Consider the following 12,707-nt stretch of genomic DNA (forward strand, 5'->3'; position numbering starts at 1 on the left):
AAAACTACTAAATGAATCTAAATGTCCGAATTTTACAACATCATTAGGTAAGTGTATTAAATTGTGAACATTTGAAACAATAAAATCTTTTCCATATAATACTTTAGAAGTTTCAACAAAATAAATTAACAAATTTTTAGCATATTCATTGTTGTTAATACAATCATTTTCATGGCATAATATTCTAATTGCACAATGTAGAAAATTAAAATGTAATAAATAATTTTGTGGTAAATAATTTTGCAAAATAACTGGTCTTACATATAACAGAAATAATCTTAATTCCGTTGCTTTCCAACGTTCCAATTCTGCTACGTGTCTTCCATGCAAAATCACTTGGTACCCATGGAGAAATATTACATAAGGATTCTGAAATTTCATGAATAATTTTAAAATTAAATTTAATTGCTTTGTTTTTTCCATACATAAAAGTTTGAAGCATTCTTTTAACAACTCCAAGACAAATTAAATGCATATAATCTAATGGAAATTGACTTACCATTCCCAAATTTGCTCTTTCAAAAATTGATCTTCCAGTATGATGTTCTTCATTTTCTTGATTAACAAAATTTTCATCTGTCCTCAAATTTGCACTCATTTCAAGAAAAATCATTCGATGATTATGTAGATCACCTTCTTGCATGCACTTTGAACAACCAAAATATCCATTAAATGCTTTAGTACACTTCACAAATGAACGAGCTGGAGAATCACAAATTACACATCGAATTTTAACTGTAAAATATTTTCCATTAAATTTAAGTCCTTTTTCTTGTAAAGAAATGTACTCTTTAATGAAATCTTTTAGAAAATCATTGGGACAATCAGGTTTACTGTAGCCATGGTACGTTCCAATAACAAATGGTTCACAAATTCTAAGATATATTTCTCCTAATATTGGATAAAATTGGCTTTTCGAACTTTTCGTTAAAAGTAAACCATCAATATTTATGTTTATTTCTAAATTCTTAGGTACTATATTCAAGCGTACAGTTTTTAAAATATCTATTAAAGCATTTTCTAATCCATAATGAAAATATTTCCCACGAGGAACTTCACGAGTAACAGTGTGTTTAGGCGTATTGAGCAATGTTCTGGAATCAAGTGGAAGATCTTCTAACTCCTTCACATTTTTAATATTTTTCAATATTTTTAATAATACTCCAATAGCTCGATGAGTAATATTGTAATCACATATCCATTGGTTTAATTGTTCTTTAACGTTAAAATCATTTTTATTTACACTTATTCTATCGTCATCTATTATATCATTTAACTCATCATCATCATTAATATTTTCAATGTAATAGTTTTCTTCATCATTACTACTATTAGTGTCAGTACTGAAATTAACATTTTCATCAAAAATTTCATTATCTGAAAATAAATGCACTATTTCACTTGAACACATTACTTTATTGTCACCTGCTTCATCTTCTACAATATCACTTTGTAAACACTTATTGCAAGCTTTAAGAAGCCTTCTATTTTTTTGACTCGTAGATAAATTTTTTAAATTTTTGCGTAATGACATTTTTTATTATTTGAAAATATTAAAAAATATTAATATTTAAAAACTACAAAAATTAATTAAAAATTAATTTTAAAAATATAAATCTCAATAAAAAGAAAATGCTAATAAAATATATGAGAGGTTATACATATATATATATATATATACCTCTCGTTTATGATTTATTTTTAAGGCTCCTGAGTAGTCATCGCGGCCATATTGAAATTGTGACGTCACAAGCGAGAAATAGCGAAAAATGACACCCTAATTTATGTTGCGACTGACATGTAAATAAAAACATATTTCAACAAAATAATACTACCAATCTCTTCAGCACACTTGTAAAAATGGACGGCTGGTAATCCTTTCTCCTGACAATTGATAAATAACTGTAAATTGAGTCCGAAATGAACTCTTGAAATGCGGAAAAACACGCGATTTGACAGCTGTCGAAAGGAGAGGAAAAAAAAATGTTACTTTACACAGTTTATTCCTTATACAGCTTGGCAGCCGTCCATTTTCACAAGTTTCATAAATACGTTGCACATCACAACACTAGCAAAAAGCAAATAATTACGACGTAGATCGCAACATAAATTGGGTTGTCATTTCTCGCTTCTGACATATTTCTCAAAAGAGAGAAAGAGACAGAACTATATGTCGCCACTGTCGACATCAAAATTATGCGGCGAGAACTCAAGAGCCTTAATGTGTATTTTATTTTTAGACTTTCAATACTTAACTTTTATATAGCGTACTCCTTTTTTCTCTTCTATTTTTGCCAACTATATACTTTGACTCCCACAATTTCGATCTTTTCTCTAAAATAATATGCGTAACGCCGCTAAAAGTATATATTCTTCTTTTTCTTAGGCTATCCCTATGTAAATTAGAGGTTATATTTTATTTATACGCACACACGTTTTTTGAACATCTTGCGAAAAGACAATTTAATAATATCATTTTCAAGAAAAATTAATGAAGTCTTCAAAAAATCCTCTTAGAGAGCTCTTCCTTTCAAGACTCTAGAGACATCTTTAAACAGAATCATAAAAAGCTCTTTTGAAAGACATCTTACAGAAAGATAACTCATTGATATCTTTTAAAAAAAAATTAAAGAGTTCTTCAAAAAGTCCTCTTCAAGAGCTCATCCTCTCAAAAATGCTCACTGGGATTATACCCCCACTCTAAAATTTTTGTCGTAGGATTAGAGATTTAAGGGGAAGATTCCGAACCGAAAATGTCGTAGAATAAGAGGTCCGACTGTATATGAAATACACATAAAAGTTCTCATAATGTACATTTCATATATTTACTAATGGTACTCATAATGTACGTTTCGTAAAATTACAGAGATGGTACTTATAATATACGGAACTCAGTTAAAAAATTATGAGGTCCGGTCTACATAATATACGTTGCGTATAAATTATTATGTGGACCGTCCTCATAATGACGTTTGGTCTATATAATATACAGTTGTTCAATGAAAATGTCCTCACAATATACATGTATATATGTGTGTCAGTTTATTGGTACACTTCCCAAGTAGCACGTATTCGTTTTAAAAAACGTTTTTAAAAACGTTTCACAAATGTTTCTGCGAAACGTTTTAAAACCGGCTTTCGAAAACGTTTTTGATTGGTATAAATGTCCACTTAAGAAACGTTAAGGGAAACGTTATTTTCTAACAAAAAAAAACGTTTAAGAAACGGTCAAAATACCGTTTTCTTTCCTTTATTTGTGAAAAATTTGTTTATTCACAGATTCAATAAAATAATGCATATATATATATATATATATATATATATGCATTATTTTATTGAATCTGTGAATAAACAATCATATTTATTATATATATATATATGCATTATTTTATTGAATCTGTGAATAAACAATCATATTTATTATATATATATATATTAAATTTAGTTCAATTTTATTAAAATATATATATATATATATATATATAAATAATGTGTTTATATGTGTGTGTGCGTGTGTGTGTATGTGTGTGTGTGGGTGTGAACGCATTATTTTATTATTATTTCATAAGAAAACAAATCTTTTTCACGCATAAAAACTGTTTTTTTCTTTTATAAAATAAATATATGTATACAATATGTTCATATATAGTAGTTTATATTGCCTGTATATTATAATAAGATTATAATCAAAAATATATAAAGTACAAATCATAATAAAGTATTTTAAAATAAAGTTCTTATATAAAAAAAAAACATTTAAACATATAATAATTATACCAAAGAATGAAAAAAAAATTAACACATACATAAAATGAAAAAAAATTGACACATTTTTGACATTTTTGACTCGAACCATCGGTCGTTCTACCGTGGCATGTGGCACTAGCACAGATCTATTAATCTGTGACACTGGAAAGTGGATCCAACCACGTAGTTCCGCCGGCCGTAAAATGGATCCAGTTAGCGCCACTGTACGACGGGGAAAAAGCGTTCCCTAAAAAACAGCAACATGTATCTATATATAGTCGGACCTCTTACGACATTTTCGGTCCGGAATCTTCCCCTTAAACCTCTGATCCTACGACAAAAATTTTAGAGTGGGGGTATAATTCCCCTTTCGCGGTCGTAGCATGAGAGGATTTTTTGTCGTAGGATAAGAGCACAGACTTCTATACTATAACTAGACCGCTAACTTCCTTATATATTAGACCTAAAAAGTGACCCCGAAAAATATGTACATTAGTAGGATAGAGAAAAGGAGGGGATAGATATATAATATGGCTACTACAGAAAACTCGTGTGTGAGTGACATTGCTTTAAATTCAACCAATCAGCGTGACTGTCATCCTACTAATGATGACGCATGCGCATAAGTTTTGTACATACTTTTCGGTGTTATGTACTTTGCCGGAGTTAGCAATCTAGTTGTATATAGAAGTATTCTGTGGATAAAAGGTTTCGTAGGATAAGAGGTCCGACTGTATTCAGATCCAAAGAATGTTCTTTCCTTTTTGTTCAGATTAGCGGTTCAAATTAAGGTGGAAACACATAAAATTGCAGAAGCCGTAAGCAGAAAGCAGATACCATGCGCATGCGTACGGTATCTGAATTTCCAATCTACACAAAAATACATAAGCATAGCTACAAGCCACAAGTATAAATTCAATGAATTCAATGATACCCCCACTACCTTCATGAGCAGTCTATTCTAGTAAGTCTATGTTAGAGAGCCTATAATCCATAGAGATATAAGAATCACAGACTTTTATATATAACTAGACTGATAACTACGGCAAAATACATAACCCCGAAAAGTATGTACAAAACTTATGCGCATGCGTCATCATTAGTAGGATGACAGTCACGCTGATTGGTTGAATTTAAAGCAATGTCACTCACACACGAGTTTTCTGTAGTAGCCATATTATATATCTATCCCCTCCTTTTCTCTATCCTACTAATGTACATATTTTTCGGGGTCACTTTTTAGGTCTAGTATATAAGAAAGTTAGCGGTCTAGTTATATATAGAAGTCTGTGGTTTCCACACAACACATTTCAGACTGTCATAAATTGCGTTCTAAGTTATTTTCAAAATTTGCGACTGTACGTTTAAAATTTAAAAATAAGCGTAAAATTGTATTAAGTAATTGAATATATTATGACAGTAAATCTATGGCGATGCATTATTCGTTTAAATGAGTTTAGTTTATCTTTTTTTTTAGTTTTAAATGAGTTCCCAAGTAGCACATGTTCGTTTAATAAACGTTTTCTAAACGTATCTTTTCGTATTAGATACGTTTGGAAAACGTTTATAAAACGAACAGTGCTACTTGGGTTTTGTTTATGTATTTTTTAGTTTTAAATGAATTTATCTATTTTTTTGTTTCAAATGAATTTAGTTATCTATTTTTATATAATATAAACATATGTTTAACAATGTGCAATATATGTCATAGTCCGATCTTATATTTAAGGTCGTCTTAAGATCTCGTTCAACCAATAAAATGATGCTATGCGGTTATTTGATTGGTTGAACAGGATCTTAAAACGATCTTAAATATAATATCGGACTATGAATACCGACCATAGTCTCTAATTCAAATAATACAGCAGAGTTTTGCATTGCCACCACGTGAGGTCTCCAAGATCGACTTGGAGTCTGCCAGTCACTCGTCATTCCTGTGACTGTCATTCCTTCAGTATGTGTCATATAACGTTGTGAGTGAGTCGAGTCGAGATTGTAAAAGGAAATGGACGATGGTGGGTGTGTAGTGCTTATTTATGCGGTGAGTTGCATGCGATGATTAAGTCGAGATAGCTCATCATGTGAACGATGAGGTCCCATCGGTATTCCCATGGTGCGTGAACGTAACACTCGTCTATCCCCTCGTTCTTCTCCCTCTCGTCGTATGTGTTTTGTGCGATGCGAGTTCGAGCCATAAAAAGGAAGAGGTCCCGCTCCGCAAAATCGCTCTGCGAGAGAGAGATCATAGTCTTGTAATATCGTCAGTCATACAATTATACGCAGCGTATGACGCAGCCTTTCACACACGTACGTATGCATCTCACGCACACCTATCATGCATACCTATAAATTTGTGACGTTCGTAAGTGCATATAAATACACAGATTCGATTACACATATATTCATTGTATTAAATGTTATATGTATTGGCATTAATTACGTCAATTTTTATGTGCCCTAAATGAGCTTATGTATGTGTATACGTTTATATAAATATATTCGATTATATATATAACATGTATATAAAATTATATAAGGTACCCCTCGCAAACGTTTGTATGTCGGAATATCTTTTTAATAATAGACTTTTAGATGTCGACTTTTCGCGAAAATATTAAGGTATTATTTCCTAGATATAAATGAATGATAAAACAGTTCTTCGCGAATTAAGTTTTGAAATATCAAGTGGATGACAAAATTGCATCGTTTAACTAATACTAGATAAATGTAATCGGATATCACATTATTATTAATATCAGATAGAAACATCTAACATTAGATTATTTAATATTAGAAATATCTAATACTAACCTCAGATAAAATTTTAATTCAAGATTTAACTACACAAAGATAAAAATTGGAATGTTGTGATAAATAATAATCTCTACAGTTTTGTTATATAAAAATATATAAAAAATGTGTTCTTTGTTAATCTTTCCCATTATTTTGGTGTTAAAGTGATTATTTTCGAAAATATAATGATGATTCAAAATAATGTACAAAATTTTGTTTTTCAAGAGGGACTTATTCTGATTAATGTTTCTTTGATCTAGTTGGAATTGTTTACAAGATATGAATAATTTCTATTTTTTTAAGATTGTGTCATTTCTAATAAAAAAATTATGAAAAAATTATAGATCTATATTGCATTTAAATAAAAGTAATACAAAAAACTCGACAGTGCCTTACAATATAGATTAAAAGTTTTTAGAAAGAAATAAAAGTTTTTACATGTGCTCTTATAGGAAAATAACATTGTTACTGTAAAAAACAATTACATAAATTTTAAATTTTTTGTGAAAATACTTTAAAAGATTAAATTGATTTATACAAAGTTTTACTATTGCAAATTAATTTTTTTATAAATTATTAAAATCTACTGGAATTTGAAGTTTATATTTTTGCTGTGAAAATATTTATATTTTTTTCAAGTTACAAGGCGTATTTATATCCATAATTTTCCGAAAAAGCCAAAATTGTTAAAATTCTACCTTCTAAGAATATTATAATAATAAAAATCAGAAGTAACAGCAACTATATATAATATTATATAATATAAGTAAAATACTAAGTATAATATAAGTAAATTAGAAGTGACAGCAACTGTAATATAACTATAAGTAAAATAAACTATAAAAATATTTTATTAGGTCAAATATATGTTCTTTAAATATTTTATTTATACATACATCCTTTTATTTTTATTTAGAAGGTATAAATATTAATATTGTCAATTTAATTACTTTTTTGCAAGGATTTATTTTCTTATTTATTTAATATGCAAATTTAATATGTATATTGTTGTTACTTTTATATTTTGTATGCATGTTTTGACATGTTCTGATAATATAAAAGAATTTCCTTTTCTTCATGATTTTATTTTCATACTTATGTACACAATAATGAGATGAATTGATTATTATTAATGTAAAAGGAACATATATATATAATATTGTAAAAAAAATTCAACTGCACATTGAGATATCTATGCAAAACATGGATTATTAAAATTGATTAATCTTTTTTTATTCCATAAAAATGATGAAATAAGACTATTGCAAAAAGTAAAATTACTTTCTTCCGGAGTACTTTATTTTATGTTGGTATAAACTAAAGACCCAAGCAAAACATTATCTATCTTTGTTTAACTGTCAGTGAACAATGAGGGTGGAATGATTCTACGAGCATGCAATCGCCAAGTGGAACATAGCCTTATAAGAGTCATGATATAAGATAGCCATTTTTGATTGGTCCACCATTTTTCGTCAACTCCCACTTATATTTGAATCATCTTTAAATTTGAACACATAGTTAAAAGAGAAATATTGTAAAGATATTAAAAATATCTCTTTTTTTATAATTAATGTTTAAAAACTAAAATATTTTCTTTGTTTTAAATATTAAATAACATTTAAAAATTCTATGTTACTTAATATTTTTCTCAATTTACATACAAATAAATTAAACAAAATTTAAGAAAAGAAAAATAAATAAGTAAAAGTTGTAAGAATATTATTTATATCTTTCTAAAATTTAAATAAATTATATATATATATATATATATTGATTTTCTATCATATATTTTTTATATATGTTATAAATATATATATATATATATTTTTTTTTTATATTAAAAATCCTTAATTTAAATATTATATATCTTTTTATAATTTTTACCCATAATTTACGACAATCCATGGCAATCTAAACTATTATTTGTAAAAATGGAGCTGCTAATTCAATTATTTTTACAATGACTTTTATTAGTGAGCATAGTACATTAAATCATCATAGTACATTAAATTAGAGAATGCAACAAGAGAAGACAACAAGAGAAAATAAGTGTACATATATTTTCTCTTTTTCTCTGTCACAGGATTTTGACGAACCTATTATTATGTTCGTTACTTATTAGTATTCAAATTTTCCTAGTTCTTTCAATTTTTTACTGTTGATGTAACACTAATGGCTGAATGAATATATTCTTTTTAATTAATAGATTATAAATTTAAATATTTTTTTTCTTTTTTATTTTTTTATTAATTTTTTTCTATTTTATTTTTTTTCTAAGTTTTAAAGTAAAGTTTGATCTTAGGATAAAAATTTTTGATATTATTTTATTATATTCTATGACAATTTTTTTTAGTAATTTTGACATTACCAAAGAAATGACATAATAGATAAAGTACTGGAAATTTCTAACAAACATTCCAAATGATAGTTTTTCATATAACATTGAGCAATAATAACATATATTTGATACTATAGTCATAAATTAGTTGATTCACTCTCATGATGAACTATAAAAATATTTTGTCATGTGTTATTTTCTCTTTCTGACACATGACAAAGTATTTTTATTGTCAACAGTTAATTAACTATATTAATCATCTCTTCTTTTTTTAAGTGCATTGTGTTAAGAAGTTCTTTATTTATTACGCATTTTATGTCTTTAAAAACAAGACTGATAAAAACAATCAAATACTTTAATAAAATATAAGCAGTAAAAAATATTAATTGAATATATTAATAAAAAATTAATAAAATGTACACTTTGCTTTTTTTAGAAATTTGATCTATGAAAGAATATCAAATATTTATTATTATTATTAAATTAATATAATTATTATTAAATGAAATATTTATTTATTATTTATTATTAACATTTATTTATTATTATTATTCTTTTAAATAAAAATGCGAATCGTATGGTTTTGTTGAATATTCTGTTATTTTATCAAATATATTAATTTAACTAAATTATAAAATGTAATAATTTCTCAAAATGTTTTCTTTTAACTTTGTATTAATTTAATTAATGTACTTGCGAAATTAAATTATTTATTGATAATACTAAATTTTTATAATAATTTATGCTTGTTACATATTATAAATGTAAGTATACAATTATATAGTTCTCCAATTATACTTTTATAGATGTAATAAAAAAATAAATTCCAAAATCTAATTTTCTGGATATATTATTATGTAATTCCTTTTCTTTTTTTTTTTTTACTCTCACATTTTGTCCATCTCTCATCACGTGGAAATAAAAAGCTCAAAATTTTAGGAGATATTGAGAAATAATTCTTCCGGAAATCCACTGCAGAAGTTTTTGCATTTCCGCTTTTCCTCGGCGAAACGTGAGAGCAAATGCATGAGACGGGCTACAAAGTTATCAGACCGTAAGTTCAACGAACTGAAGAAGAACGCGCGAGCTATCAATGGCACCTTCAATGCAAAGTACATATTACAGTTGCTTGTTGTAAAGACCGTGAATAAGTGAAAGTTATCATAATAAAATTGATAATGGGCGGATTAATTAGTTTAAGTACTGACGCACACATTCATTTTGTTCGAACACGATGGACAAATGTAAGCTGAGTCTTTCTTTATTTCGCTCTTTTTTTGTTGACAACAAAATTTTTCTTATGACAAATGCAATATTAAATACGAATAAAAATGTATAAAAAATGAAGCAAATATTTTTGCAAAGTAAAATTCTTTTTTTCGCATTTTATTGCCAGAATGTTATTAATTGCATTGAAATCCTGAGAATGGAGAAAATAGAGAATGTTAACTTTACAGAAATGCAAAACAATTTATGATTTATTTTGCAATTAAAAAAGATTATGTACTTATCCATAAGTATACATATTATTAACACCCAAATTCTTATATCTATATTTAATAATACAATTTTTTTTAATTAATTGTAAGTAATGCACTGTGAGATTGTACAACTCTAGTGTAAAAAAAATTTATTCTTTTACTTTGTCCTAATAATTGTTTATTCAATTAAGGAATTTTTACTATTGCAAGATAATATAAACTATAATATAACACAAACTATACATTTAATTCTTTTATAATAAATATATTTATATTTATTATAATTTATAATGTATTATTATTATAATTAATAATAATTTTGTATTTATATATATATACACTAAAGTGTATGTATATAAAGAAAAATTATTATAAAAATACTACATATACTATAACACATATACAAATATTATATACTATAAAAATTAAATACTATACTTATGAAAAATTAAATAAAATCTGAAAAACACTTTCTTTTTTTTACAGGTAATGAAGAACTGATGAATTATCACGAAACTGAAAGTGAAAGACGATGGATCCAGTCAGTAAAAAGCAGGCGGTCAACTCACCGGAAGCGGCTTTGGCCAGCGAGGTGTTCGATCAGTTTTGCAATGCCACTACATTGAAGTCTATTCTTGGTTATTACAGACAGTTGTGCGAATTGCTAAAAGTTCGACCGAACATCATCACTCAGTTTTATCCAAAATTGAAGGCGAAGCTACGATCATGGAAGGCACAAGCGCTCTGGAAGAAATTTGATCAACGGGCCAATCACAAATGTTACAATCGTGGTAAAGCATGCCCGAACACAAGGGTGAGTTTACTTATTAATTTTTACTTTCCAATTGTTTTCTCTCCTGTAAACAAGAAATTTTTAAAAGTGAAATATATTTTTAAAAAGTTCTCCCTTATAAACCATATTTGATAGACTTATCTTTTTTACAAGAACATTTTTTTATTCAAATAATGGAACATTTAAGTAATAAATATAAATATTTATATATAATAAAAATTTAGGATAAAAGTCCTCATTTTTGTATTGATTTATATATTAATTTCTTTCTGTTAATATAATATTATATTAAAAAGAATTTGTTTTAGAAATAAGTTTCTTCTTTATTTATCTTCATAGATTTTGATCATTGGTGGAGGCCCATGTGGTTTGCGCACAGCCATAGAGGCACAACTGTTGGGAGCAAAAGTCGTAGTAATAGAGAAAAGGGACCGGATGTCTAGGAACAATGTTTTGCACTTGTGGCCCTTTGTTATCCAGGATCTACGAGGTTTGGGAGCGAAAAAGTTCTTTGGAAAATTTTGCGCAGGTTCCATCGATCACATTAGCATTCGGCAATTGCAATGTATTTTACTTAAGGTTGCTCTGATTCTTGGCGTTGAGTTCTATGAAAGTGTGAGCTTTGATTCCTTGATTCCACCTCCGGACAATCAAGAGGACGGCAGTAAGTAATGATTAATTATAGAATTAATTATATATTTTTTAAATTAATTTTAATATATACAAAATATGGCAAAATATGTTTATGAATAATATGTATAAAAAGAAGAATAGAATTGATATAATTTATGGAATCCTCTTAATAAAAAGAAATTTAAATATGTATTTTAGATTCATTTTTAATAAATTTGATCTTAAAATTTAATAAAAATTTTAATAAACTTTAATATTGTCTTTTTCAGAGATTGGTTGGAGAGCAAAAACATTACCAGTGGATCACCCAGTTTCTCAATACGAGTTTGACGTGCTAATCGGAGCTGATGGCAAGAGAAATACTTTGGAAGGTTTTAAAAGAAAAGAATTTCGAGGGAAATTAGCCATCGCAATTACTGCGAATTTCATAAATAAACGAACCGAGGCAGAGGCTAGAGTTGAAGAGATCAGTGGTGTTGCCTTTATCTTTAATCAAAAATTTTTTAAGGAATTATATCAAGAAACGGGAATTGACTTGGAAAACATTGTATATTACAAAGATGACACGCATTATTTCGTTATGACTGCTAAGAAACATAGTTTAATTGACAAGGGAGTTATTCTACAGGTAACAAAGTTTTATATATATATTTTTATTTTTATATTTTATCATACATAGATCATAAATAATATTTTATAGATTTAGAATTAGAAATATATACATGTAAAAATACCAAATTATAAAATATCAATACAATATTAAAATGATATGAAGTAATACTGAAGTTACAAGTGAATGCTAAACTACTAACATGCATAACTATGATATAAATTAAAAACAAAAGATAATATAAAAATAGCAGTCTTTTAGTATTTATTCAAACAATAGAAAATAAGCTATTGCAAAATTTTTTATACTTCT

General features: G+C 27.1%; 2 protein-coding genes across 11 annotated transcripts in view; one reads left to right on the forward strand and one right to left on the reverse strand.

Annotated features, from left to right (window-relative positions):
* Positions 1 to 261: 261 nt before the first annotated feature.
* On the reverse strand, positions 262 to 1,534 carry LOC140675758 (uncharacterized; the record flags this gene model as incomplete). The annotated part of the gene is made up of 2 exons (XM_072910373.1): positions 500 to 1,534; positions 262 to 369 (listed from the first exon to the last, which is right to left on the reverse strand). Coding segments are annotated over exons 1-2 (1,143 nt in total), but the record flags the coding sequence as incomplete, so codon positions are not given.
* Positions 1,535 to 5,637: 4,103 nt separating this feature from the next.
* LOC140675698 (uncharacterized) overlaps positions 5,638 to 12,707 on the forward strand; it is a 37,382-nt gene continuing 30,312 nt past the window's right edge. For 3 of the 10 annotated variants that reach the window (XM_072910307.1, XM_072910314.1, XM_072910316.1), the window contains exons 1-4: positions 5,680 to 6,054; positions 10,846 to 11,173; positions 11,492 to 11,816; positions 12,055 to 12,413. In XM_072910307.1, the coding sequence (XP_072766408.1) occupies positions 10,892 to 11,173; positions 11,492 to 11,816; positions 12,055 to 12,413 (966 nt within the window). In that variant the 5' untranslated portion in view covers positions 5,680 to 6,054; positions 10,846 to 10,891. Of the gene's footprint in view, positions 6,055 to 9,817; positions 9,991 to 10,103; positions 10,123 to 10,845; positions 11,174 to 11,491; positions 11,817 to 12,054; positions 12,414 to 12,707 lie in introns of those variants that run through there. The other 7 variants (XM_072910309.1, XM_072910308.1, XM_072910311.1 and 4 more) reach the window with 7 other exon arrangements.

This window comes from Anoplolepis gracilipes, unplaced genomic scaffold, assembly GCF_047496725.1.
Source record: "Anoplolepis gracilipes unplaced genomic scaffold, ASM4749672v1 Contig18, whole genome shotgun sequence".
Classification (NCBI taxonomy): Eukaryota; Metazoa; Arthropoda; class Insecta; order Hymenoptera; family Formicidae; genus Anoplolepis; species Anoplolepis gracilipes.